Source organism: Lissotriton vulgaris, chromosome 11 (assembly GCF_964263255.1).
Source record: "Lissotriton vulgaris chromosome 11, aLisVul1.2, whole genome shotgun sequence".
Taxonomy (NCBI): domain Eukaryota; kingdom Metazoa; phylum Chordata; class Amphibia; order Caudata; family Salamandridae; genus Lissotriton; species Lissotriton vulgaris.
Window position 1 is genome coordinate 832,950,289 of NC_141699.1, and position 24,104 is coordinate 832,974,392.

Genomic DNA, 24,104 nt, shown 5'->3' on the forward strand with positions numbered 1-24,104 from the left:
AAAAATAGTGGAATACCACCAAAGATGGAGTGCACAAAATTAGGAAAGATTCCCAAAATTGCCTGGAAGGGTGTTAGCAGTCCCGTAAAGACTGTCTTAAATATGCCTGGGATGCTCGTGGCACTAGACATGTTAAGGAGCTCGTCGAGCATTTGTACGAAATGCACGGGGCAATTTGTTGATAAAAGGTCATGGACTTCAGTAGCCGTCCTTGCGACTAGAAGATCATACGTCTCTTTGGATGACGTTATAGGCACTGTTGTCTGTAAAAGCACAGATTTCATTTTGCTTAATGTATCAATTCGTATAGAATAGAGATTCAGACGAGGCCAGATGGGAGTCACTATGTCTGGAGGCCCGCTCGGAAACAATGCTTGCATACAGCATTTGACCATGGACGTTACTTCTACTAGATAACTTAGTCCGGGCGCGAGGCCACAGCACCTGTGATCGGTTCTTAGAATGTAACTCCCGTTTGCGAGTTGCATAAAGAAGGGCTCTATCTGAGTTGCAGGTGTGACTAGCTGGTGGCATGAGAGGTTGTTTGAATTTCCATCACATGCTCCGTGTAAATTAATACCCTGACACAAAAGTATACCGCTTAGTGAGTGTTTACAGTTGTCACCACTAAGAAATACATTTTTGTCGCTGTCACTATAGCAAGAATGAGTGTATGGTAATTTCCATTCGGATTTAATATATCCCTTACCCAATTGTTCATACTGGCCAGCAGGTATGTATTCAAGGCACTTATGAAATCGGAAAGTTGTAATCGGAATTGTGATAATTCCGTGTATTATCCATTCAATGACAGGGCTCTCTGACATTGTCAATGGTAATCTCTCGAGTTTCTCGATGCTCAAGATTGTATAGTCTGCTCCTTTCTGTGCCAAACTGATCTGTTTATCAGTAAGGTTAAAAATGGAAAATAATGACGTTGTGTTAATTAAACGCCAAGGCACATAGCCTGAACGAAGATTTTGCAGCGTCCAGCCTAGTTCTATAATAGAGCGTAGTTGAGACTGGCCATGTTGTAACATTAGCAAATCTCTGTCTATCACATCAAAGGCAGATGATACAATATTGTCCAAAGAATATATTCTGGAAGACAGAGTCATTAACCCATTGTCTACCACAGAAAGTGATTTCTCCAAATTAATACGATCAATTTCTCGTATCTTTTCAGCAGTTTCAATTTGCTTTACTTTCCAAGCCTCGTTGTAAGCCGCATAGATGCTGGTCGCTATGAAACGCTTTTGACGCTGTTTGCGTGGTCCAAGAATGAAATCGCGCAAATCAGCACCATCTTTTAATAAAGACAAGTGTTGCTTAATTTCAGCCAGTGTGGATGTAGCTAGCCATTCTAGGCACAGTTTACCTACACTGTATGTTGTTATTATTCCTGGATGTTGTCTCTGGGAATATCTTGAGTCTAATCTGGTCATTTTTAAACCCTGTGTTTTATTCAGGAATCTATCTTGACAGCTATTTGTGTCTGTAGGCCAGATTAACCACTTTTTCCAATCAGGATGTGTTCTGTTGAAATGTAAAATGTGTGATACGTCTAACTCATTATCTGCAGTTGCATTCTCAGCTATTGGCTTTGGAATAGACGGTGTTTTCATTTCTTTGTTCTTAGCTAGGCCAAGACAGGATGTTTGGTGTACAGTGTCATTTAAAAATAACATTTGTTCTGGTATCATGCAGGTTCTAAATAGTGCTTCTATGCCTTGCACCTGCCAATCTTTTGTACCCCAAATTGTTTTCGTTTCAATATTATTTTTCCAATAATCAAAACCAAATGTCATCATTTTGTCATAAAATGCTTCTGAATATATCAATTTAGAATTTGTCAGCATCGTTTTCATTCCTGTTTTATCTAACAGTTTATAATAAAACGTTTCTGCATCACTTGTGTTAAACCCTGAAAAATATTTGAATTTCTCAAAAAATGCTTTAGAACTGCTTTTAGGTGGTGTAGCACAATGTTCCCATTGATTATACATAAAAACATTTCTAGGCTGTGCAGATTTATGCAAGTAGTGATCACCATAGTGGGTATAACAGAATAACTGATCATAACTAGATGAACCTTGTAAATAATCATGATCTGTGAATCTAGCTGACATAACTAAATCAGACATCATGTCATTAATACTGTTAAAGTCCCAATCATCAGAGAATGTACTAGGTGTAACAAAGTCACTTAAGGAAACCTTCAGTTGATGAGGATACTTCAGGATTTCGACCGGACCATAGATCTCATAGTCTGTTTTCTCCCATACTACCCCACCAGGTATTGGAATTGCTGTGACATTTACTGTTGACAGTTCTCTTTTCTTCACGTGGGATGATCTGTGTGGTTTCAGGACTAGGTTGATGTTCTGACTTGCTGTGTCCATTCAATTGTAATGAACTTTCCTAAAATTAAAACTAAAATTAGGCATAGTAGTAGTATGAACACCCCTGAAATAATCCAATGCTCAATCAACGGTGAATCCAGATATAATTCTTTGATTTGTTGAAGGAGTCCCGTTGTATTTTCTTTAGAATACTTTTTAGTTTCTGGCATCACTTCGGGGTCCTTTAAATCTTCAGAGAAGTTGTCGAAGTTGATGAAATAACCAGAGGCAGTTCTGTCAATTGATGGGATTGTTCTTTCAATCTGTCTCTCGGTAGCACTTTCTGATGCCACATTAGTGTAGACTGGTGTTTCTTCTTGACGAACTGTTTCAATCTGTGTTTCAAGAGGCACGAGTTCCATGGCATTATTGCATAGTCCTTCATTGTGCACTGCAGGCTGATCGAATGTGATGAGTCTTTCAGTTTGAACCTCTTGGATTGTTGCAAGTTTGGGTATTCTGTTGTTTCTTGGGAGTCCACTGGGCCTACTGTTGATTATAGGCCACATACTTGTGGTTTTACCAGATCGATGGATACGACTCTGTTCTCCTTTTTACCAGCAAGGGGCGGTAGCACGACTGATCTTGTTCCGGTGACTGCCAAGACAGGTACTGCTTTTCTGTAAGAAGGCCCAAATTCCTTCTTAACCGCGATCTTTTCTCTGACTAGATCCCCAATCTTTGGAATCCAGACAGGCCTTGCTGGGGCTGTTGCGGGTGGTGCCTCGTCAGTGGTACTTGGCTGTTGCTTTAACTTTATGTTGCTTAATGATTTTCTTGTTTCATTCAGTTCCTGTAAAACAGCCAAACGGTCTTTTACTTCAAACTGCTTTGTTTCTTTTTGTACCACTGATATCTGACTATCGAGGTCCTGAACGTTCATTCTAATTCCGAACAATAGTTCGTATGGGCTGAAACCTTTTAGAGAATTTCTTGGCATGTTGTTAAGACTAGTCTGGACACTTATTAAATGTTTGACCCACCCAGCGCCTGAACCTAATACCTTCGCTGTTATAGATTGCTTTATGTCCCGGTTTTTTCTTTCTATCACACTATTCCCTCCCGGGGTATGACTGACAAGAATACCACAACCCAATTCCCATGCTAGCCATTGCCTCCTTATAAGCTCGAGAGCTAAAAGCAGGACCCTGGTCAGAATGGAACGTGGTAATTGCGTATATGCCGATATGGACTCGCAAATCTTTTATAACAGTTCTAGCGTCAGCCGAGTGCTGGAGGCCTCATTATTTAAGTGTATTTCGTCTTAAACGTTGTACACTGGGACGCGCTTCTCTTCTTTGATTGCGCAGATAGACCGCCTTATGCTGTCTAGAAGGGATCCTGAAACTACCCTGGCCTGTTCATTACTGCGATCTCTGTTGCAGTCTTCACAATTTTGAGCAAAACATTGAATATCTATACTCATTCCTGGCCACCAGTACTCTGATTGCAATTCTTTCAGAGAGGCTTTGATTGTTTGGTGTCTCAGTCCCAACCCCATGTGTGCTTCCAGTAAGAGGAAGCCCCTCCTGCTCCTGTTTGGAATTACTCTATCCCCCACTCCAGGGATTCGAGCAAAAGGAACGGAGTTTGCATCGATTATGTATGCATAATTGAGTGGATAGTTTACGGGTAGTGCTGCGCAGTCGCCTTTTACGGTCGTTCTTACTGCCAGCATGGTTTCCCCGTCTATATACTTATCTGTACGCTTTTTTGTGACTACGGAAGCCGGGTTAGTTGCTTCCGTGGTGGCTGTATTAGCCAATGAATTCCCTGCAACGTGAACGCCATCACGTTGAAGACTCTGTGCGTGAATCACGTGAGTCATTTGTAGTTCTTTGTGTAAAAGAGCTACCTCGTTCCAGAGCTTTTTATGCTTTATTGTGGCACCTGTGTCATCTTTGTAGTCGTTTTCGATCCAACTCTGCAGCTTGTTGTTGAAAGAATTTACGCAAAAATGAGAATCGCACACTATAAGTGTGGGGAATTCGCGTTCTGCATTTTCGAGCGCCATCTTTAAAGATCTGATTTCAGTTCTTTGAGCCGAACAGTACTTAACTGATTCAGTTTTTGTTATTTTCGGTTTGATTTTACCGCACAGCCAACGACATTTAATGATCGCACACGCTGTATTGTAGGATTTACTCTCTACGTTGAAATGCTGTACAAAGCTATCTGTATAGATTATACAGGCGTATTGTGGGAGAGGCAGAATTTCGATTGGCAGAGGATATTCTTCTTCATAATCTAAATCATTCAGTTCTGTGTATTGCGGGGCGAAAAAGTATTTCACATCTTCCGCTCCTAGAGAATCTATGCACTGTATCCATTTTGGATTCAGTGACACTGTAGACAGGTTTACTGGGCTGAATAGCGCCTCGAAGGCGGATTCCGCTGTGAGGATATTAATCCTTTTGCCGTTTGCTAGTTCTCTTTCATTTGCTAATGCGATTTGCACTGCGTTCAGTTTTTTTCTGTGCGACAATGTTTTTTCTGCTTGTGTGTACAAGTGAGATTTAATTGAAATTGGTACCTTTTCTCCCTCATTAGAGGTTAGGTATGTGAATCCGCATCTTCCTGGGATGACTCGGATTACCAGATCGCATGTGTTGTCACGTGTATCTAATTTTGTTTTTGCTAACATGTCTGTTTGCAGTGATCTCAAAATTTCTGTGTGTTTTTGAGTCCAATTGATTTGTTTTAAATCAGGTTTAATTAGTTCGTAGAGAGGTTTAACCCTCTCTGCGTAATTTAGGATGTAAGTTCTTCCGAAATTCAGAAAACCTAGTATTGATTGTAAATTCTTCAGCGTTTTTGGAGCTTGGAGTACAGCGCACTTCTCTAAGAAGTTGTCCGCTAGGCTTTTCCCTTCACTTGATAATTCGTACCCTAAAAACAGTACTGTCAGATGGGCAATTCGGGACTTTTTAAAGTTGAATTTGTAACCCTCTGCTGCGAACCCAAGTATAATGGTGTTCACTCTTTTCAAGTGAGTATCCAAGTCATCATCTGTGAGATAAATATCATCTACGTAAGATAATGCTTCATCATCATAGATTTGTAGTAACTCTGTTACCCTAGCTGAGAATAGTCCTGGGCTGTTCTTGAACCCCTGTGGGAGTCGACAGAATTTTTTCTGCGACCCAAATGCGGAGAAAGCGGTCAAGTATCTGCTTTCTGGTGCAATGTTTTGACAAAAGAAACCATTAGAAATGTCTAATGTTGTTTTGTATTTTTTCCTAACTATGTTATTCATTAGGGCTGCACTATGCGAGTTTTGTACTGCAAAAGTTTTGCAACATGTATTAAGGTGTCTGTAGTCCAAAACTAGACGATATGAATTGTCTGGCTTGGAGACAGGAAACAAAGGATTGTTCATTTGAGAGGTGCATGTTTCAATCACCCCCTGGTACTCAAGTTGATCTAAGATCTCCCTGACTTGTTTTTTAGCTTCTTGCTTTATGGGATACTGCCGTTGGGCAGTTGGTTCACTTTTTAGTTGGATTTTGTGAGGCGGAGAATCCTCATCCCATCCTACATGATTTTTATATAATGCAGGTGCCTGGGCTACTGCCCATTTCCTTGCATATGTGTATTTTTTATGAATCGGTATGTGATTCGAGAAGGCAGGCATAATCACCTCTTCGCCACGAGGGCACTCCCTGACAAACTCCGGGGGCCAATCTTTTTCAGCTAACAGAATATCATAGCCTTTTGAGAGCTTATCCCAAAATAGACCCTTAATTTTCCTAGTCTTATCACCCTCCATACGCAATGTTATTTCGTATATTTTATGGGGCTCGCTAAGTCTGGCGTCGGCAGTTTCAACCTGAATGTATTCATTCGTGTCCACTGTCTCCAGATGACTCATCAAGTTCTTGCGCGCTATACTGATCTCTGCTGCACTGTCCAACATTGTCAATGCCCACTCCCCGTTTCTCAACTGTGTCCTCAGTATTCTCGGCATGGTTGATTACTCTAATACTGGCTACCTTCTTTTTCTGAAATTGAGATTTCTTATTTTGAGCAGGTTCCTTGTCTTTGGACTTGGTGTGCTCTCCTGGGTCTGACCGTCCTCTTCTTTCCGAAGTCTGTGGAAGAGATCGAGAGGGACGTGTATCAATACTTTGATATCTATCAGGTTTTTTTATATTATCCCTATTTCTAATGTTATATCTTTTCTCAGAGGGCTCCCGTTGGGGAGACTGGCGTTCTCGAGTCGGAGTTCTTTCCCTCCGTCGAGGAGACCTTCCTCTGGACTGGAAAACTTTTTCCTTGGGAGTGGATTGTTTATTTCCATCCCAGCTCTTTTTAGGAGTGTTTAAATTATTTTTAATAAATAATTTTTCAGGATTTTCGAGCAGTTGGGGCTTAACTGGTTTTCCACCCAAGCTGTCTCTACCTAATTCTTCATAGCATTTTTCTATGATTTTTGCAAGCTCAACCGGATCTTTTATATCTGTTTCCCTCAACTTCTGGCGAATCGCCACAGATGCTGCTTCTCCCTTTACATTGGCTAATAATATAGCCGTGACCTGCTTGAAGTCTTTCAGTAATTTCATACCTAGATTTAAAGCTGGCTCTGGACCGAATTCATTTTGAATCTGTTTTAGCACGTCTGGTATTACCGCCATAGACGGAACACCGTGTGTTTTTGTGTAAATGGAAGCAAAGACTGTACCCCAAGTGTCGCAGTCCTCCACGTGTGGTGCGATTCCCATAGGAAGGCAGATGGTCAAGATTCTGTGTTTCTCAATAGGGGTAGTATCAGGAAATACTGCCTCTATTTGAGTGATTTTCTGGGCTAACCAGAAAGGAATTTGTTCCCGTTTTACGGGTGTTTTACCAAGACATGACTGTATGTTCTGTGGTGTAATTTTATTTGTGTTCCCCTGATGAGGGGTCAGCTGTGGTGAATTAACAGCTGGCTGGACTGTTGCAGTCCGTATTACATATTGGACTAATTGCCTATGTATTTTTATTAATGTGTTTAGCTGTGCTAACAGCTCTTCCTTAGACATTTTTGCAATGTCAGGATGTGGTGTGTAGCTGGCTAGGACCGGCCACGTGGCTCCTGGTCTACCTAGTGGACCGAGCCTGGTTATGTGATCATTGTGTTTTAGGGCGCCATTAAACCAGAGCAGGTGCTCTTGAAATTTAAGTGGAATTTCAACCTCCTCGAAAGGGGCGTACTCATCCGGAGGTTCCTCTACTTTGTAATAGTGAAACTCTTGTGTTATAGCGTTTACCGCTGGAAAGTTTATCCATGAATAGAATACCTCTGTCTGCCGATACTCGTGAGCCTCTATCACGAAAATTACTGTACCACCTTGAGGTGGCAGTCCGTTTTCTATAAGTTTTAAAGTTATAGATCTTCTTAACTGGACCGGGATGATAATAGCATCCGGGTCTGCTTGTTCGGGACCTTGCTGAGTCGCATCTACTGCGGCCCCAGAGGTTCCGTTTTCTACTGACATTTCAAAAAATGCAGGTTTTTGCAGAGTAGGTCTCCAAGGAGACAAAGATTAGATGCACAATATTTTGGAACACTGTATCCTTCAACGTTGAATAAACCGGAGCTTTACATAGGAATCTCTTCCTACTAAGGTCGGGCGGATTTTAACCTTTCACCCACTCCAGACGTCTATTGGAGTATTTACGGGAGAAAGGGGTGTGAAATATGCACGACTGAGTTACTCTACAAGTCTTACGTTAGTTTATCGCCTTACCAAACGTTTGGGCGCCATGTAGTGTAGTTCCTAGTTTCCCACTAGGCCCTGCGCATTGGAATAACATAAACAGTAGTATCGACGTGGAACTGGCTATATTCCAGGCCTCCACTGACTATGCTAAACTTAATTGGGTTGTGTTACCAACTAGCTCAGAGGTCACTGGAAACTTTCTTCTCTGCATAGGAAGTGATCAGCTTCCTTGGCACAGACAAGAAGGGATTCAGTTTTCCAACAACCGTGCAACATGACAACTTTGCTCCTCAGATCAAGAGTCGATCTCTAGGGTCGTGTGAAACAATAGACATAGATTTCACTCAGTCAGTCTGGTGCAGTTTACTTTCACAATATGTAGAGAATAGAGAGACGGGCGTTTATCAATAAAGGTTAACATTTATTGAACAGTCTTTCTTCTCATACAAGAGAAATGTATTGCCACAATTGCAATAACTGTTATTATAAAAAGTACGTACAGTAAGATAAGAATTGCGAAATAGAACTGTAAAAGCATTGATATGGTTTCTTAGCCATACAATGGTTTAAAAGTAATAAAACATATATACAGTCATATATACATTAGGCTAACAAACTCAACTGGTGCTTCTAACTAAGCCTACCCCGGTGTGCCTGACCTAAGCCTAACACGTGAGAAGGGGAGTAAGTAAGTAGCTTAAGTTAAGTTGGTTTTGCCAAGGTTTGTTTCAAGAATTCTCTTCTAAGGGTTTAGTCAACACCATACCTCTGAATAGAATGATGGAGGATTGGTATCTCCTTCAGGGGTCTCTCTCGATATCCCAGTCACCCGCGAGGGTAAACCGGAAGCGCCGGGACTGGATTTCTCTGCACGAGAAAGGCAGCGGCTTCTCTCAGCGCGTCGGGAGGAAGGAGGGGTGACAGCGTCCGCGGGCAGCTGGGCTGGATGTCTTCGCAGAGGACGGCTGCACGGCTCCTCAAGCGTACTGAACCACAGTTCGCGCTGTAGCGGCGATAATGGTAATCAGTAGCTTCACCACCACAGGATAGCAGGCTGCAGCGACAGAGTGCTAGTTTTTACCAACACTGGTCATGCAGGCAGCTGGCATCAGCAACAGGCAACGCACACTGCTTAAGGCAACGTTGGTAATATTTATACCTGACAGGTGCCGGGTTTGACGCAAGTTTGCTGGACATAAGACGTCAATTAAAGATGTCACTAGGAAGTGGCAGCTATCAGTTGCTCATTAGAGTTCTATTACTAATCAAAACATAGCAAGCGGGGATTTCCAGGTTTGCTAAGTTTTTATCTTGTTGAAGAACTCGGAGTGTTATCTAGGAATATCAGATAGTGACTGCTGCTCCGTCATTGCACTAATTGGTCGCAAAGGAAGTAGCAGAGAGTCATGCTGGAATGTGGCTCTGTGGCTCTGCTCGTGTGAGGCCAGAGATGACTTTTCAGAAAATCGCACTTGAACGGTTATGCCAATATAGGGAATAAAGGGCTTTATAGCCGAATAGGGGCATAAGGTCACAGTATCGATCAGGAACCTAGATAAGCACATGATGTTGTGCTCCACATCCAGTCTTTGAGGACACTTAGTCTTTAGTACCGCAAGTGATGAGAACCCAATCTCACACAAATAGGACGAACTGAAAGGCAAGAGATTTGATAGCAGTTTCTCTTAAAGCTTAATATTCTGCAGACATTTTCAGCCAAAACATTGACTGTAAGGGAGACCGTGTTATCAGATTTTTCGAGCACCCCTTACCTCAGAGTTGGTACACGAGAAACAATTCTTCTCTAGAAACCATTAACAAACGGTTTAGGCAGCATTCTAATGAGATAATTGTCCACCAATCAGTTATGGATCCGAAGACAATGGTGAAAGTCCACAGAGAGGGCGCTGAATGAACACCTAATTGAGAATTCCTTAGTGGTACGATAAGTTGCTTGCCTGAAGCAGTGGGGGTTTAGGACACGTCGGGCTTATGTTTAAAAAAATAGAACTGATAATAAATGAATGATGTCGCCTATTTTACTTCAGAGCAATGTTGTCTGACAGATTTTGTGGTGGCAGGGGGTGAGTGAGGTGACCATATGAATTTGCGTGCGGATGTAAGTGCAGAGTGGGACGAATGAATGTATGGTTAATAGTGGTCTTATTTGAGTGAGATTGCAGATTGAGCAGTAAGGAGGACAGGTGAGTGAAGTGTCACATGAGTGCAGGGTGAGTAGTTTGCTTGTGTGATTGCAGGGTGAGGTACCGGGTGAACAGCGCAAGTGCATTGTGAGTGCAGAATGAGCACTGTGAGTGCAGTGATCGAGTGAATTGTGTGAGTGCAAGGTGATCAGTGAGTGCATTGTGAGTGCAAGGTGAGCGTGAAAGTGAAGGGCGAGAATAAAGAGTAAATTGTCTGAATGCAGGGTGCATTACCGGACCCTTGCAGTAACTCAGCATGCTATTGGCGACAGCGTAGGGTTTAGGATATGTTAAACTATTGCTATTATGGCATTAACCAGGGATCAGGGTGGAGGAAATAAATGTGCTGATCTTACAACAAACTTCCAGTTTTATGATTAGGGTTGCCAGCTCATTATTTTGATGTCCCAGGCAGTACAAAATGTAGTCGCCAAAAGCTGTATTGTCAGCACTTGTGTGTGCATACCTTGAACAGCAAATATAAATAGAAGCACTGTTAATTGTGTTGATCCAGGACTGATAATAAAATGGAACAAAGACAGAAAAGTCACATTACAAATGTATACGTACTTCTTTATAAGCATATTTAGTGTCAAGACAATGAATTTGCAGGCTGTTTAAACACATGGCTGGCTGGCATTTTTCTTTTGGCTACTTGAAGCCCTGTGTAAATTTACAAGAAACTTTTGTTTCCTTTTGCTAAGAGCTAACCTTCCCAGGACGGGGTTACACTTGAAGAGTGAAATGCTTCAGCTGCAGTGGGAGGCAGGATGTCTCCTCTGCTAAAACTGAAAGCCAGGAACAGACTGTCATTTCAGCTGCAGTGGGAGGCTAGGACTCTCCTCAGCTATGAAATCAAACCTGAAGGAACAGGACTGTCTTTTTCCTCGCTTTTGTTTTTAGCAAGAGACTCCGTGCCTCCCACTGCAGCTGAAGCATTTCAGCTCTGAGAATTAACCCCCTCCTGGGAAAGTTAACTGAGTTAACTCAGCTCTTTACATCACAAAACACACACTTCGTGCCTAATCTATTTCCCCTCCCTCCCCCCTCCAACCCTCTCTTACTGGAGCTCTACAATAAATAAAAAAAAAATCCCATTTGAAATAGGTGAAGACTTGCTACTCTGGACAGCAAAACCCCAACAAAGGGAAGATCTTAGTGTGGAGTGCACGCCCCCCTGAGATGGTGTTGCGCCCCCTGGGGGGCGCGCCCCACAGACAGATTGAAGAACTCTGGCCTAGAGGGACTACCGGTACCACTGCGGTAAAGTTCTCTGGATGTGCCCAGTACAAGAATATTACTGCTGTGACTGGTGGGCAAAACCAGCCCACTGCTCCTAACTGCAAGGACGCCGCCAAAGGCGTCTCACCCTTGCTGAAGAATTCTTGCCTCCCAACCCCCTGTTTAATGTAAGAGTGACTTACCTCATGTGGGTCGAGCTGGCACAGCTCCTAGCTTTAAATGAGCTGGCATTGCTGCTTGGAGGAGAGATCATGCTGGATAATGCTGTATGAACCTGCGTGCAGCATGTCTCCACCAAACAGGATCCGAACTCCCAGAGAGGGCCCTTGCTTCATTGCTGAAGTTTCTTACCGCCTGTTTTCAGTTCTGGTTAGACCAGAACTGAATCTATATCAACCTGGGAGGAGCGAAGAGCTCAATATTTAAAGAGGGCCTACACCCATGCCCCACCTAGAATACTGTTTGAACAACACATCAGGGTGAGTTGTTCCTCATAAGTGGAAAAAAACACAGTCTGGAGGAACAACACACACGATCGACCACCGCGATCTCCAGGGATCCACAGGGTCCGATCTTGATGCTCTCATACACCTGATAGGGTGTCATGCTTCATCATTGGATGCTCCTCATCAAGCCAGCGCTGCAATGTCTGATGGGCTCTTTATTGGAGATTTTTTGATCTGTTGTGTACGTTATATGAATGCACGGAGGGGACTCGTGAAAGATAGGGTGGTGATAGCGATGTGTTTAAAATAGTCTAAGGTTGCCACAGGAATGTTTTATGGGGTACAGGTACCTTGACTAAATACAAACAGAAGAGCTATCTTTTAGTAGCAATGAACCGTGATGGCTCCCAACAAAAGTGATAAGGTGTGGTCGACATGTTCCATGCCTTAGGTTCCCAGCTGGGTCAAATGGCATTTCATCAGGACCAAAAATAGAATAATCCTATCCTATATAAATCAGTTAAACACCCTCTGTCTAAGGGTGCCTACTTGTAAAGTTCAATACTGCACCTTAATTGATGCTGGGAGCGAATTCCACCAGGCGATAAGGAAGAAATTGCCCCTTAGGTAAGATACAAGAAGACTGAGGAGGGTAGGTCGAGGGATAATGTCCCGAGTTTTTCTCCTGTCCTGCCGTTACGCCAGGACCCTCTGTCTTACCTAAGGAGCAATTTAGGTACCCCATAAAACTTTCCTGTGGTCATTTTAAATGCACTCCTATCGCCACCCTGTCTTTCAAACGAGTCCCCTCTGTGCATTCATCTAACGGCGACTACTGATCAAAAGATCTCCGAAAAAGAGCCCATCAGGCATTGCAGCATCGGCTTGACGAGGAGTGCCCAATGATGAAGCATAGACACAGAAGAGCGGGAGTATACCCGTTAACCCAGTCGAGACCCGGGTAAAGTAAGCATACAAAAAACAATGTCTCAACCGGTAATTATTTCGCAAGGCAATTTAAACACTGAGAATTAATCAAAAGGAGAGTTAGAAAAAAGGGAGACCCAAAAGAATTCGTAGGAAGACAAGAGATTATTATTTACAGGTAGTTATAACAGTACTACAATACATTGTATGTGTAAGTAACAATAAGAGGCTTTGTGCACTGAACGTGCTTGTGACAGTGAACGGCTCAGTGACACAATAAGGTGAGAGAACAGAGTGAGCAGCGCAAAAATAACAATTTGTGGTCCATATCAAAAAGCAAGTAAATACAAGGTAAGTATTCCGTTATAAATATTTTAAATTGACCACATTGGAGCCAAAGGTAATGCTGGGTGGTCGACTGCGATTCAACCTGTCTTGAGTTTAGGTCGTCATCAGGACCAGGTTACTTAATTTGTAATAGTGCTGTATAAGTAAAGAAAAAATGGAGTAAGGATGACCAAAGGGTGCAGTAGTAAAAGAAAAAGGTGGTCTTGGGAGGGAAAACAACCTGAATGGTGGGTGAAGGTGTCCCAAACCAAGGGCGGAAGGGAGAAGGCTGTCTAAGTGATATCTGGGAGGTGGAAACTGGTTAATTACTGGAGTGGCCCAAGGAATAAGGAACTTAAATTGACGGCAGAAAGCCCATATCCATGCCTGCTGGAGAATTACGGTACAAAAGGGGGGGGTGATGGACGGAGCATCTGAATCAATCAAACACTCACACCCAGTCAAAAGATCTGGGTTTAATCCATCACCGTTCTTTAGCCCACTCTGCCACCCCAGTTCATACATGGCTATATGCAAATCAGTCTGACCCTGGGCCTCATGGGAACAGTCCAGCCCGAACTGCCAAGCCATGTCTTCCCTGGACCGGAAACAAGCTTCCGAGGACCGGTTTCTGGCATTCCAGCCGTCTTCAGCCCGGCTTGCTTGAATCCAGTGGCAAAGTGAGCAAGGGACTCACGTCTGAGCATAACCTGCCACTCTTGTGGTGGCCAAAAGCGGTACAAAAGGGGGTGGTGATGGACGGAGCATCTGAATCAAACACTCACTCCCAGTCAAAAGATCTGGGTTTAATCCATCACCGTTCTTTAGCCCACTCTGCCACCCCAGTTCAGACATGGCCATATGCAAATCAGTCTGACCCTGTGCCTCATGGGAACAGTCCAGCCCGAACTGCCAAGCCATGTCTTCCCTGGACCGGAAACAAGCTTCCGAGGACCGGTTTCTGGCATTCCAGCAAGCCGGGCTGAAGACGGCTGGAATGCCAGAAACCGGTCCTCGGAAGCTTGTTTCCGGTCCAGGGAAGACATGGCTTGGCAGTTCGGGCTGGACTGTTCCCATGAGGCACAGGGTCAGACTGATTTGTAAATAGCCATGTCTGAACTGGGGTGGCAGAGTGGGCTAAAGAACGGTGATGGATTAAACCCAGATCTTTTGACTGGGTGTGAGTGTTTGATTCAGATGTTCCGTCCATCACCACCCCCTTTTGTACCGCTGCTGGAGAATTAAGCAGGTAGGGCAACATAGGAGTGAAGACTATCCCTTTAAAGTGCATACGATAATGCAGGCGGTGCGTGAAATTGATTAAGCGCAGATGAGCATGTGGAGGAACATCTGCTGAGCAAGAAAAAAGGGTTGGGGGCCTTGTTTAATAAAGGAAATCGTCTGACGGTGGATGCTGTGAAGCCAAATGCGGGAAGGGTTGGCACGTGCCTGATGGAGAACCAATGAGGAGTAAATGGCAGGAACCATCCTCATAAAAGAAAACAATAATATTGATTGTTATGGCGCTACTCTTGATATTATGGAAGCTCAATCATTTTCTGCGGCTCATAAAACAAGACTGTTTTACATCAATAAAAAATTCAATTAAAACCTTAAAAATCCAATATTTCAGAAATTGAAAAACTAGCCTACCAATTTAAGGACTGTGGTTAAATACTTATCTTTGCCATGAGGCTCGCTGTGTATTTAATGGACTGCTTACAATGTGCCTTGTTCTGGGTCATAACCCCCCCCCCCCCCCTTCCCCATCTAATTATTTTTGCTTCTGCTCTTCTAAAACATTTCTGTTTTCCCAACTGAAGTGCAAATTCCTTGTTGATGCATCTTTCAACTGCAGACTTCTGAATGGACTATTTCATTGTTGTTGCTTTAAAAAAACCCTTGGCCAGCACATTAGTGTCTTCAGGGAATAAACACTACAAACATCCAGGGGAATAAATGCTACAAATTTCCAAGGAGATCTATTGATTTATGCTCTAGTGCTTGCAGGGTTTCTGTGTTTTTTCCAAACCTGTCCACCTACTCAAGAAAGGATTCTCATGCTGTTTATGTTCTGGTGAACATTCCTATGAGAATAAGCCTAAGATGCCTTCACAGCCTAACATCCGGTATTATCTCGAGGTGCTCATTAAGACAATCCAAAATTCCCAATTCATGGTCTGGATTACCAATTGAAAATCCATTCCTTACCATAATCTCTAAAAGTGTGAAATTTGCAAGCTTGAGCTAACAGGCTTGATCCACAAACAAGCTGGAATGGCCTCCCTAATGAATAATGGCCAGATTAGGGTTTTTACGATTCTCGGCCATGATGCATATAGGAGAATGTACCTGCTCATAGTTTGGATGACAATTCATCAGGTGTCAGAAGTGGTCTGTTTTCTTTGTATTTGTACTTGTACTAGTGTGTTTTGCAGAGATGGATTGTATTGGATAATGGCCATCTTGATCTGGATATCGATCTGCGTGGAGCTTTGGGTTACCATTGTCCATTGCTCTGCTTGAGGTGGCTGTTATGTTGTAAGGGATCTTTGCCTATTATCTGGCTCTGTTTCATGTGTATGTGGGTATGATAAGGTTGAGGTATTTCTTCTGGATGGTTTAGATCTATATTGTTGAGAGAATATAGGTGTGTTGAGGACATAGCTGTGTTGCTGTGTCTGAGGTGCAATATTCATTGGAGGTAGGCGTTAATTTGATATGGATGTGCTGCTCCGATTGTACCAACATTGCAAGCTGTATGGCTTGGAGCCTAGATGTGTGTATGATGGTGCAAGGGGCTGTGCCAAATATGAACTATTAGAGTATTTTCACATGTGGGTTCAGGAAATGCTTGTTTACTGAATTTAAAGTTTGTTTGCATCAATGTGAAATGAGTGTATATCTTGGGTTTTAATGTTATCCTGTGGTACAACAGTATCTAGAATAGAGAGAGGGATGCGTCTGTAGTGTAGTTCCTAAATCCCTGATAGGCTCTGCGCATTGGAATAATATACACTATAGATTTGACATAGGACTGAGGTCAGCATGTCTCTATCGAGTACATTAAACTTAATTACTTGTGTGTGCCAGCTAACTCAGAGGTTACTAGAAACGTCTCGAATGAACAAGAAGGGATTAGTTTCTGACAACCACATAAACATGACAACTTTGTTTCCCTTAGAATTGGGACAATCTGAGAATTGTGTAAACAACATATAACCGTTTCACTCAGTCATTCGTGCATGCTTCGTTTCTACGGAGTTGCACAGAAATATAGAGACTGGCGTTTAAATAAAAAGGGTTTATTGAACAGTCTTATTTCTCATGCAAGACATATGAACTGCTACAATCGTTAATCAGAATGCGTAGTATAATACGTACAGCGTTAGCAGTAAGATCAAATCATACTGTAATAGCATGGTCTGTAGCTACAACATATATAAAAATACTTACATAAATAACACAGGCTAAAATACACAACTGGTGCTTCTAAAATAATCCTACCCCAGTGTAACTAACCTAAGTGTAGTACAAGGGAAGAAGTAGGTGCTGTTTAGCTGTAGTCTAGTTTAATTTAGTTTTGCCAAGAGTTGCCAAAAGTTTCTCTAGGTTCTAGTCTGCGCCATACCTTCAAATGAGAGCGGTTGGTATCTCTTTCTGAGACTGTCTCCAACACCCCGCAAGGGCAGTCAGAAACACTGGAGCTGGATTCTCTGCGAGGAGGATGACCGCGTCTGGTCAGTGCATCAGTTGGGGACTCTGCTTCTTTCCAAACTTGCTGTTGCGAGCCGCGTCGTGCAAGTAGGTAGCCGAACCGCACCGTGGTTTGCCATGGCAAGTAAAGGTATATTTATACCTTGAAGCTGTTTAGGAATGCCAGTACTGACGTACAAGTCGGGCATAAGAACATCCTGAATGAATCCCTAAGGAATAGATGTTCTTGCATAATAAGTGAGTTATTGGAGAAATCAATATCCGAGGAAGGGGGAAGTCCTAAAGTCTTAAGAGTCTGGTTTTCCAAGAACTCGTTGTGACGAAGATGAATGGATGTAGTTGACCATGCCTATATTTGGTTAGCATGAGTAATGCCTAAGTAAGGGCTGGATTTCTATGCCTAAATAAGGGCAACGTGAATTGTACCTATATAAGGGCATATATCGGGAAATCTATTTTCAGTATCTAAATCGACACACAACACGTCTCGGTGACTGTCAAACCATTCTCCTATGTGATGCAGTCTGTGGTTCCTCAAGGGATCAACGAGATGAGTGAATTTAAAGGGATGTATGAGAGTCTTTAGTAGAAGACCAGGTGAAGGACCTTGTAGGCTTAGAAGGGAGGTAAGACTGCCATCCTAATTACATCTCTGTACAGCACAATGTGTTACTGTATGCGTATGCCCCACTGTGCATTATCAGCCCTCCTGCCTGCTGTGACAGTTACCAAGTGCACAAGAGATATGCATAAGGTGAACTGTTGGTCATCAAAGAGGAGGATGGTAAACAGCATCTCAAGCCTTAACAAGGTAAGATGTAAATAGCAATAGACCAGTGCATGGGAAAGTCCGCACCCAAAGCGGCATATTCCCACTCTACCCCTCTTAGACAAATTCATGCAGGAGAAGAAAATTCTTCTCTCTGGGTCTGTGCCTTTTACATTTTCCCTCCTTCAGTCTTCCCTAGCAGCAAACAACATGTGAAGAGTGACGGGATCCAAACTGGAACAACACTAATCCAATCCAGTTACCCCCTTGAGAATCCATCTGCATCCAGGATCGGCACCATTCTTAACCCATCCACCATAGATGATCCAGATAATACACAGCAAAGATCATGAAGCAAAACTTGCTCTGACCTGTACCAAAGTCCCCACAGTTACCTTGACATTGGCCCTCAGACCCCACCATGCTTGCGAGCTGTATGATTTTTTTATTTTTTATTTTTTTTGTTGTAAATTATGTAGGTAAAAATTATCTTGTGACAGTCCTCAAAGTCTGCATCTGAATCGACCGCACAAGTTCAGCCCACGCTCTGTCTTCAAGAAACCAGGCAACCCCATAAAATTGATTCAATGGATATAAAACCTTCCTGACTCGAGTAACTGACAGCAACACACCCAGCAGAACCACTAATATTGCAACCAAACCAGCCAGCCACTCATTGGCTACTGACTGGCTTCAGAATTCATCAGACCACATATTTGTGATCTTTGAGCAGGAAATGATGCTGGACAATCAGCTTCAAAGGTCACCATCGTGCATCAGCCATTACTTGTCAGCATGAAGTGCAGCCTCCATCCAGTATTGGGACCATGGTAGCACTGGGATATTTTTTAGGCATGCGTCTGTCTGAGAGATAGTCAGGTGACAACGTAGGATAAACAATAAATCCTCTGTTTAGCATTTGCTCTAGAAGCTTCCTCAGAGTGATAGAAAATGTGACCACGAACTTCTATGAAACCTTTTTGTCTAGGACTAAGTTCCTCAATGCTGCCCTTTCCTGTGCCATTTGCAGTGGGATATACCTACCAGTTATGTAGTAAAGGGCCACTATAGAAAAATAAAATTAAGTTCCCTTTATGGTGACTCCCTTTACTCCTTTTCTGTAGACAGGTTCCCATTATTAATTCCCTTCTGCTGATGCTTCGGCCGTCAGATACCTATTATTATGAGGACTGGCCATTGACCGTAATGAAATGTGTATTTACTATTCTAACTCCACGCACGCTTTGATAGTGGGGTAGGTTATAAAGTGTACCGAGGCACACTTTTTTAGTTTTTAGATACACTCACTCGCAAGTTCTTAAACACACTACTGCGACGGTCCTCCTAATGCACCAGTCCCCACAAAGATTGTTTTTGTCTGCTTCTGTTGGAGTGTTGTCACGCTATGAGTACTGATAAAGTCCTCACAGCGTGAGTTATACGCGCACTCTCACACCTACACCATAACATACCGCTTATTATGAGGACTGGCCATTGAGCATAATGAAGTGTGTAATTCCTATTCTACCTCCATCTGCGCTTTGATTGTAGGGTAGGTTATAAAGCGAGCCGAGGCAAATATAACAGTGCTTTTAGTCTTTTGATGCACTTCTACAAAGTACCTAAACACACTCCAGGGACTAGTTCTCACAACGCACAGGTCCTCACAAATATACTGTTTGCCATGGTTCTGACATGGTTAACCCCTGCTATGAGGACCGAGCTGGTCCTCGCAGCGTGTTTTCTACATGCACACACACACACCCCACAACACACACACATGTGCCAGACATGTTTCCAGTACTGACCTGTAACTGTGTTTACTGGTCCTACCACAGATTAAGGCAAACTGTGTCCCCATAAAGTTAATATTCACCTTTTTAATAAAGGGAGACATTTGGTAAATTGTTCGTTTGATGGATGTTTCAGATTGCTATCATCCTGTCAAACCCACTTTGAACACTTCCAGATTCTGTTTTTTTGTCACCTCTGCCAACACCATTTTAGTGCCACTCTACTCTTAAGTGTCTATCCTTGAGGTAAATTTGTCTTCAGTATATGTTTTAGTAGGAGCCCATAGTGCCCTAACTTCTTAGCCTACCTATCTTCCACATTCAGAAGTATATCCATACTTCTGCTTGTACACCAAACTCTTCACCTGGTCCATGAACTTGAAAGAGTGCTGTGGGCCACATTTTCTGGAAAGTTGACTGTAATGCTCTTGGTTACAAATTTGCCTCTTCCTATTTTCCAGACTACAGTAGCCATGCCTTACCTTGAGACCATCTTAAGTAATCTTGTATTCTAACCCCGACCCGCCCTTTTCCCACTTATGCCTTTCTGGTCAAAATACTCCTCAATCTGACTACAAATGTTTCCTTGCATAGTAATTGCTAATTTTAAGGGAAATTAATCACGTTCAAGATCTGCCACAATTTGCCGTTAAGATTGCTGTTTTTGCTTTGTTTTGACATTGATGGAATTACGCTCCTAATGCTTTAACATGCCCATCACGCCACTAATAGCTAGGAAGTAATTTGCTCTTCTATGTCTTATTTTAATGCTAATGTTTTTGATTACAATTCAGGGTTCATCACCATCCGCACGTTTTGAACTTTTTGTTTTCTCGCTGTATGTCATTTAAATTAGTACCTTAAATTCATCACAGTGCATATAGTGCCAGTTTATAGCTGAATGCTTTACTTTCATGCATATAAACTACATAAATGTATTCTAGTTTTGTTCAACTTTACAATTAACTTATGTACAATCTGATGTATTGGTTTGTTCTTGTTTCATTTTTCCCCCCAGATAGGTGAACGAATAAGGGTTATCTTGGACATGGATGACAAGACCTTGGCCTTCGAGCGTGGCTATGAGTTCCTGGGTGTAGCTTTTCGTGGATTGCCAAAGACCTGTTTGTACCCAGCAGTATCTGCTGTTTATGGCAACACTGAAGTGACTTTGGTCTACTTGGGAAAGCCCTTAGATGGATGACCATATCTTCTGCCAACCTTGTTGGAGCTGTGGACTTTTCAGATCTGAAGATCTGCAAGAATGGGACCCATGTGTCTCATCAGCAGGAAAATACCAAGGCACATTCTGAAAAAAAAAAGCGGCATCCATCACAAACAGTCGCTATGTGGCATTTCTCCTGTCCTAAAGACTTGCCTTCTCTAACCTTCTGGGTAATGACAGTAGTCATTGGAATAGCCCTTCTGTACGTGCATGGTGTGAAAAGGTTTACATTTATGTTAATTGCAAAACCTCTCTCTGCACCAGTCATACCCTGTTGAGCAAAGGTATTTTTCTGCCCACTGCAAAGCACGAGATCATCCAAAGAAGCAGATGGGAGCAAGGTTAATTCGCTCGGTTCAGTGTGTCTCAGGTGTGTGTAATACTGGGAGAATTATTTAATGTTTTTAAAGCACTGCCTAGCATAGTCTCTGCAGACGTAGCAGGTGGGGTGCATTATAATATTTGTGCAGCTATTTTTATCTGTATTTTAAAACGGTGTATATGACCCACGTCTTTTAAGTGTAAAACCGAATGGTATGTTGTTCCTTATCTTTATATAATTACTTAAAACACTACAAGTATGTTGAAGCAGTCTAGGTATGTGAGTGTATGAAGATCCTACTGCTTTAATTGAGCGCATCTGGGAAATGTTGAAATAGTATTCTTTAGACCTTGTCTGCTGCCAGAAACCAGTACAATCTTACTGTGTTGAATGAATGTGTGGCGTCCACAGTCTCATTCTACTAACCTCTGTCACGCCAAGGTCCTTGTTACATACAACTGGGTTGTTTTCGTGTTTTCTTCAAAACAAGGAGAAGTTAGTGGGGGAGGCAGGGGGAGAATAGGTGGGAAAGGGAGATAAATTAGGGAAATTCTATCTTCCAGGAATGGAGCTTATGCCAGTTCAACTCTTTGGCACCCCTGTGAATGAGAAGTAGTCCGAGGGCCTGTAAAAACTCCAGGATCAGTTAATCGTTGCACAGCGAATGTTGAGTGTGACTAGAGCAAAGGGTGTTAAGGTTTGGCCCAGTCAGCTTGAGATTACAGATTACAATTTGATTTGTGTCCGTAGCAATCAAGATGAATTGCTATTTGGTTTGTTCCGTGGCTTCTGGAATGAGTCCGTTCTTTTTACCTGTATCAAGCAGATGGTAGGAACTTTAGAAGATACCACCTGATTAATCAACAGAACTGTTGACACTTCTTCATAGTTTTAGATGCCAATCTTTCGATGGATTTAAACTGCTCAATGATCCTTCTTCAGTTAATAAATCTTAGTAAACACCATGAAGCAGCTTGCACTGTATGTTTGACTTAAGTTTGCTCTTTGTTCTTTCTATCAATATGTTTTCATAAGCACTCCTCAAAGATTTTATAGTCCATAGACTTTACCTTGGTCCAAAAATGGTGCTCTTGGCCTGAAGTAGCGAATTGTTAGTCCCCCTTGTAGTAAGGTTATTTTATAGTGCAGTGTATAGACCAATCTTCAGACCCTTTTACATAAGGCTCCTTTGTCAGATGTTAAATGTCAAACACTCACTACTCCTAATGTAAATGTACATTTTTAACTGTAAGTCTATGTTCTTTCGATCTAGGGTGCATCAATAGAAGGAGGTGACTTTTATTGGACCGGTAAGATTTACTTTTTAAAGTATGTGTTCGAAGGAGTGGAGATATAAAATTACTTTGCGGACAGGTTCCAAGCACTGGAAATAGGAAAGAGGAAATAAGGTTGATGCAGTTAGTGGTAGATAAAGGGGAAATGTTTTGCAATCTTATCAGTTCCTTTTTAGGCTGGAACTGGGCGTTTTCCCCACTTTAATATGAGATTATTGAGATAATAGACCTATTTAGAGTACCAGGTCAGTTGTTAATTTATTTCATTTTGTGTTCTGTGCCGCATGAGCGTGATCAGGGTTTCAAAGATTCAATGCACAGTCTGGGTAAGATACACTTGCAGGTAGTGGGGGGAAGTGGTTCAGGAGTTTTGTGAAATTTAAAGGGAAGAATTTGAAAGTGTGGTAGAGAAGTGGAGCTTGGCAGTCTGGCTTAAGAGAGGTAATCTATTGGTCCTAGGGTTTAAAACATGCAGTACAAATCAGTGTTAAGTATTGTAATGTTTTCACCTATGTAACTATTTTATTGTCGAGGAGAGAGTCAAGAGGAGATGTAATATGATTGTGGGGAATACTGTGACTTTCCTTTCATACAAATGGATAATAAAAATTGGTTGCAATTGTACTAATGTCAAGAATTGTTACAAAGTCCCCAAGATGTGTTTTCTCTGGAGATTGGATGGAAATTAGCTTTAAAAGTGGAAAGAATGTTCTGATAATTTAGCATTGGATGAAACAGATGAATGTTCCCATCAACTCACCATTGTTGTGACTCAATATCTGCCGCTGTTATGAAGACAGTCCTATGGTGGGATCCTCCCTGTCTGCGTTCTCTGTCTGTGTCTGGAAGCAGTCATATATTGGTCGAGCAATTATGGAAATATATTTAGCCTAACTTAAAAGAATCTTCTTTATGATAATTAATCTGCTAAAATGCCTGGAAATTGTTCCCACACTTGGATGAGTGTGTTATTGAGTTGTGATTATACAAGTAAGTGCATTTGTAAATTCTTCTTTGAACATCTTGTGACTCAGATAAGGTTCTTAAAACTGATTGACTTGTGGAGACAACCTGCAAGCATTCTGCTAGGATTAGCAATGTTTATAGAAAGCCTAAAACCTCGGTACTAGATGGAAGGAGTGAACCAATTTTATATAAAACTTGCTAGACGATACAATGCGTTTCACAAATAGAAAGGTTGCACCATCCTTGAAATGTTATTCACAAAGTGGAGAAGTGTGGCTCAATGGTTAGAGCGGCAGACCTTGATGCAGAGTGCTGGCCAGGGACCAGGGTTCGATTCCCGCCTCGGCGGGATCGGGCTTAAATTCCTCTGACTGGATATTCTCGCCTCAGTGCTGAATCTAAGCATGGGCCCCACGCTGCAACTCTGGGCAATAGCTTGCTTAGTCTCCACAACGGCCCCCGATACACAAGGGATGCCTGGTTTCACCATGGGATGCCCAGGAGTGGACACCTCACAAGGAAAAGCCAGGAGGGGTTCCCTTGTGGTAGGAGTACAAGCGCCGGGATACTTACGGGTGACTGTTCGCGCTATACAAATACAACACATTTACATTTACAAAGTAAAACAATGGTGTGTATATGAATGATTTAACAAAAGTGGTGCAGGGGAAATATGAATAGTAGCCAACTTACAGATGAAAGAGTATGGAAGGAACAATCCAACCCTTGATAAATAATGCTACTGGGCAAAATGGAAGTAACCCGTA

At 42.4% G+C, this 24,104-nt stretch overlaps 1 protein-coding gene across 1 annotated transcript in view; it reads left to right on the forward strand.

Annotated features, from left to right (window-relative positions):
* The window catches only part of FBXO45 (F-box protein 45), a 60,690-nt gene extending 37,697 nt beyond the window's left edge, over positions 1–22,993 (forward strand). Inside the window, exon 3 of the mRNA XM_086943946.1 lies at positions 20,548–22,993. Within this exon, the coding sequence (XP_086800072.1) occupies positions 20,548–20,733 (186 nt within the window). The 3' untranslated portion in view covers positions 20,734–22,993. The remainder of the gene's footprint in view (positions 1–20,547) is intronic.
* The last annotated feature ends 1,111 nt before the right edge of the window (positions 22,994–24,104 follow it).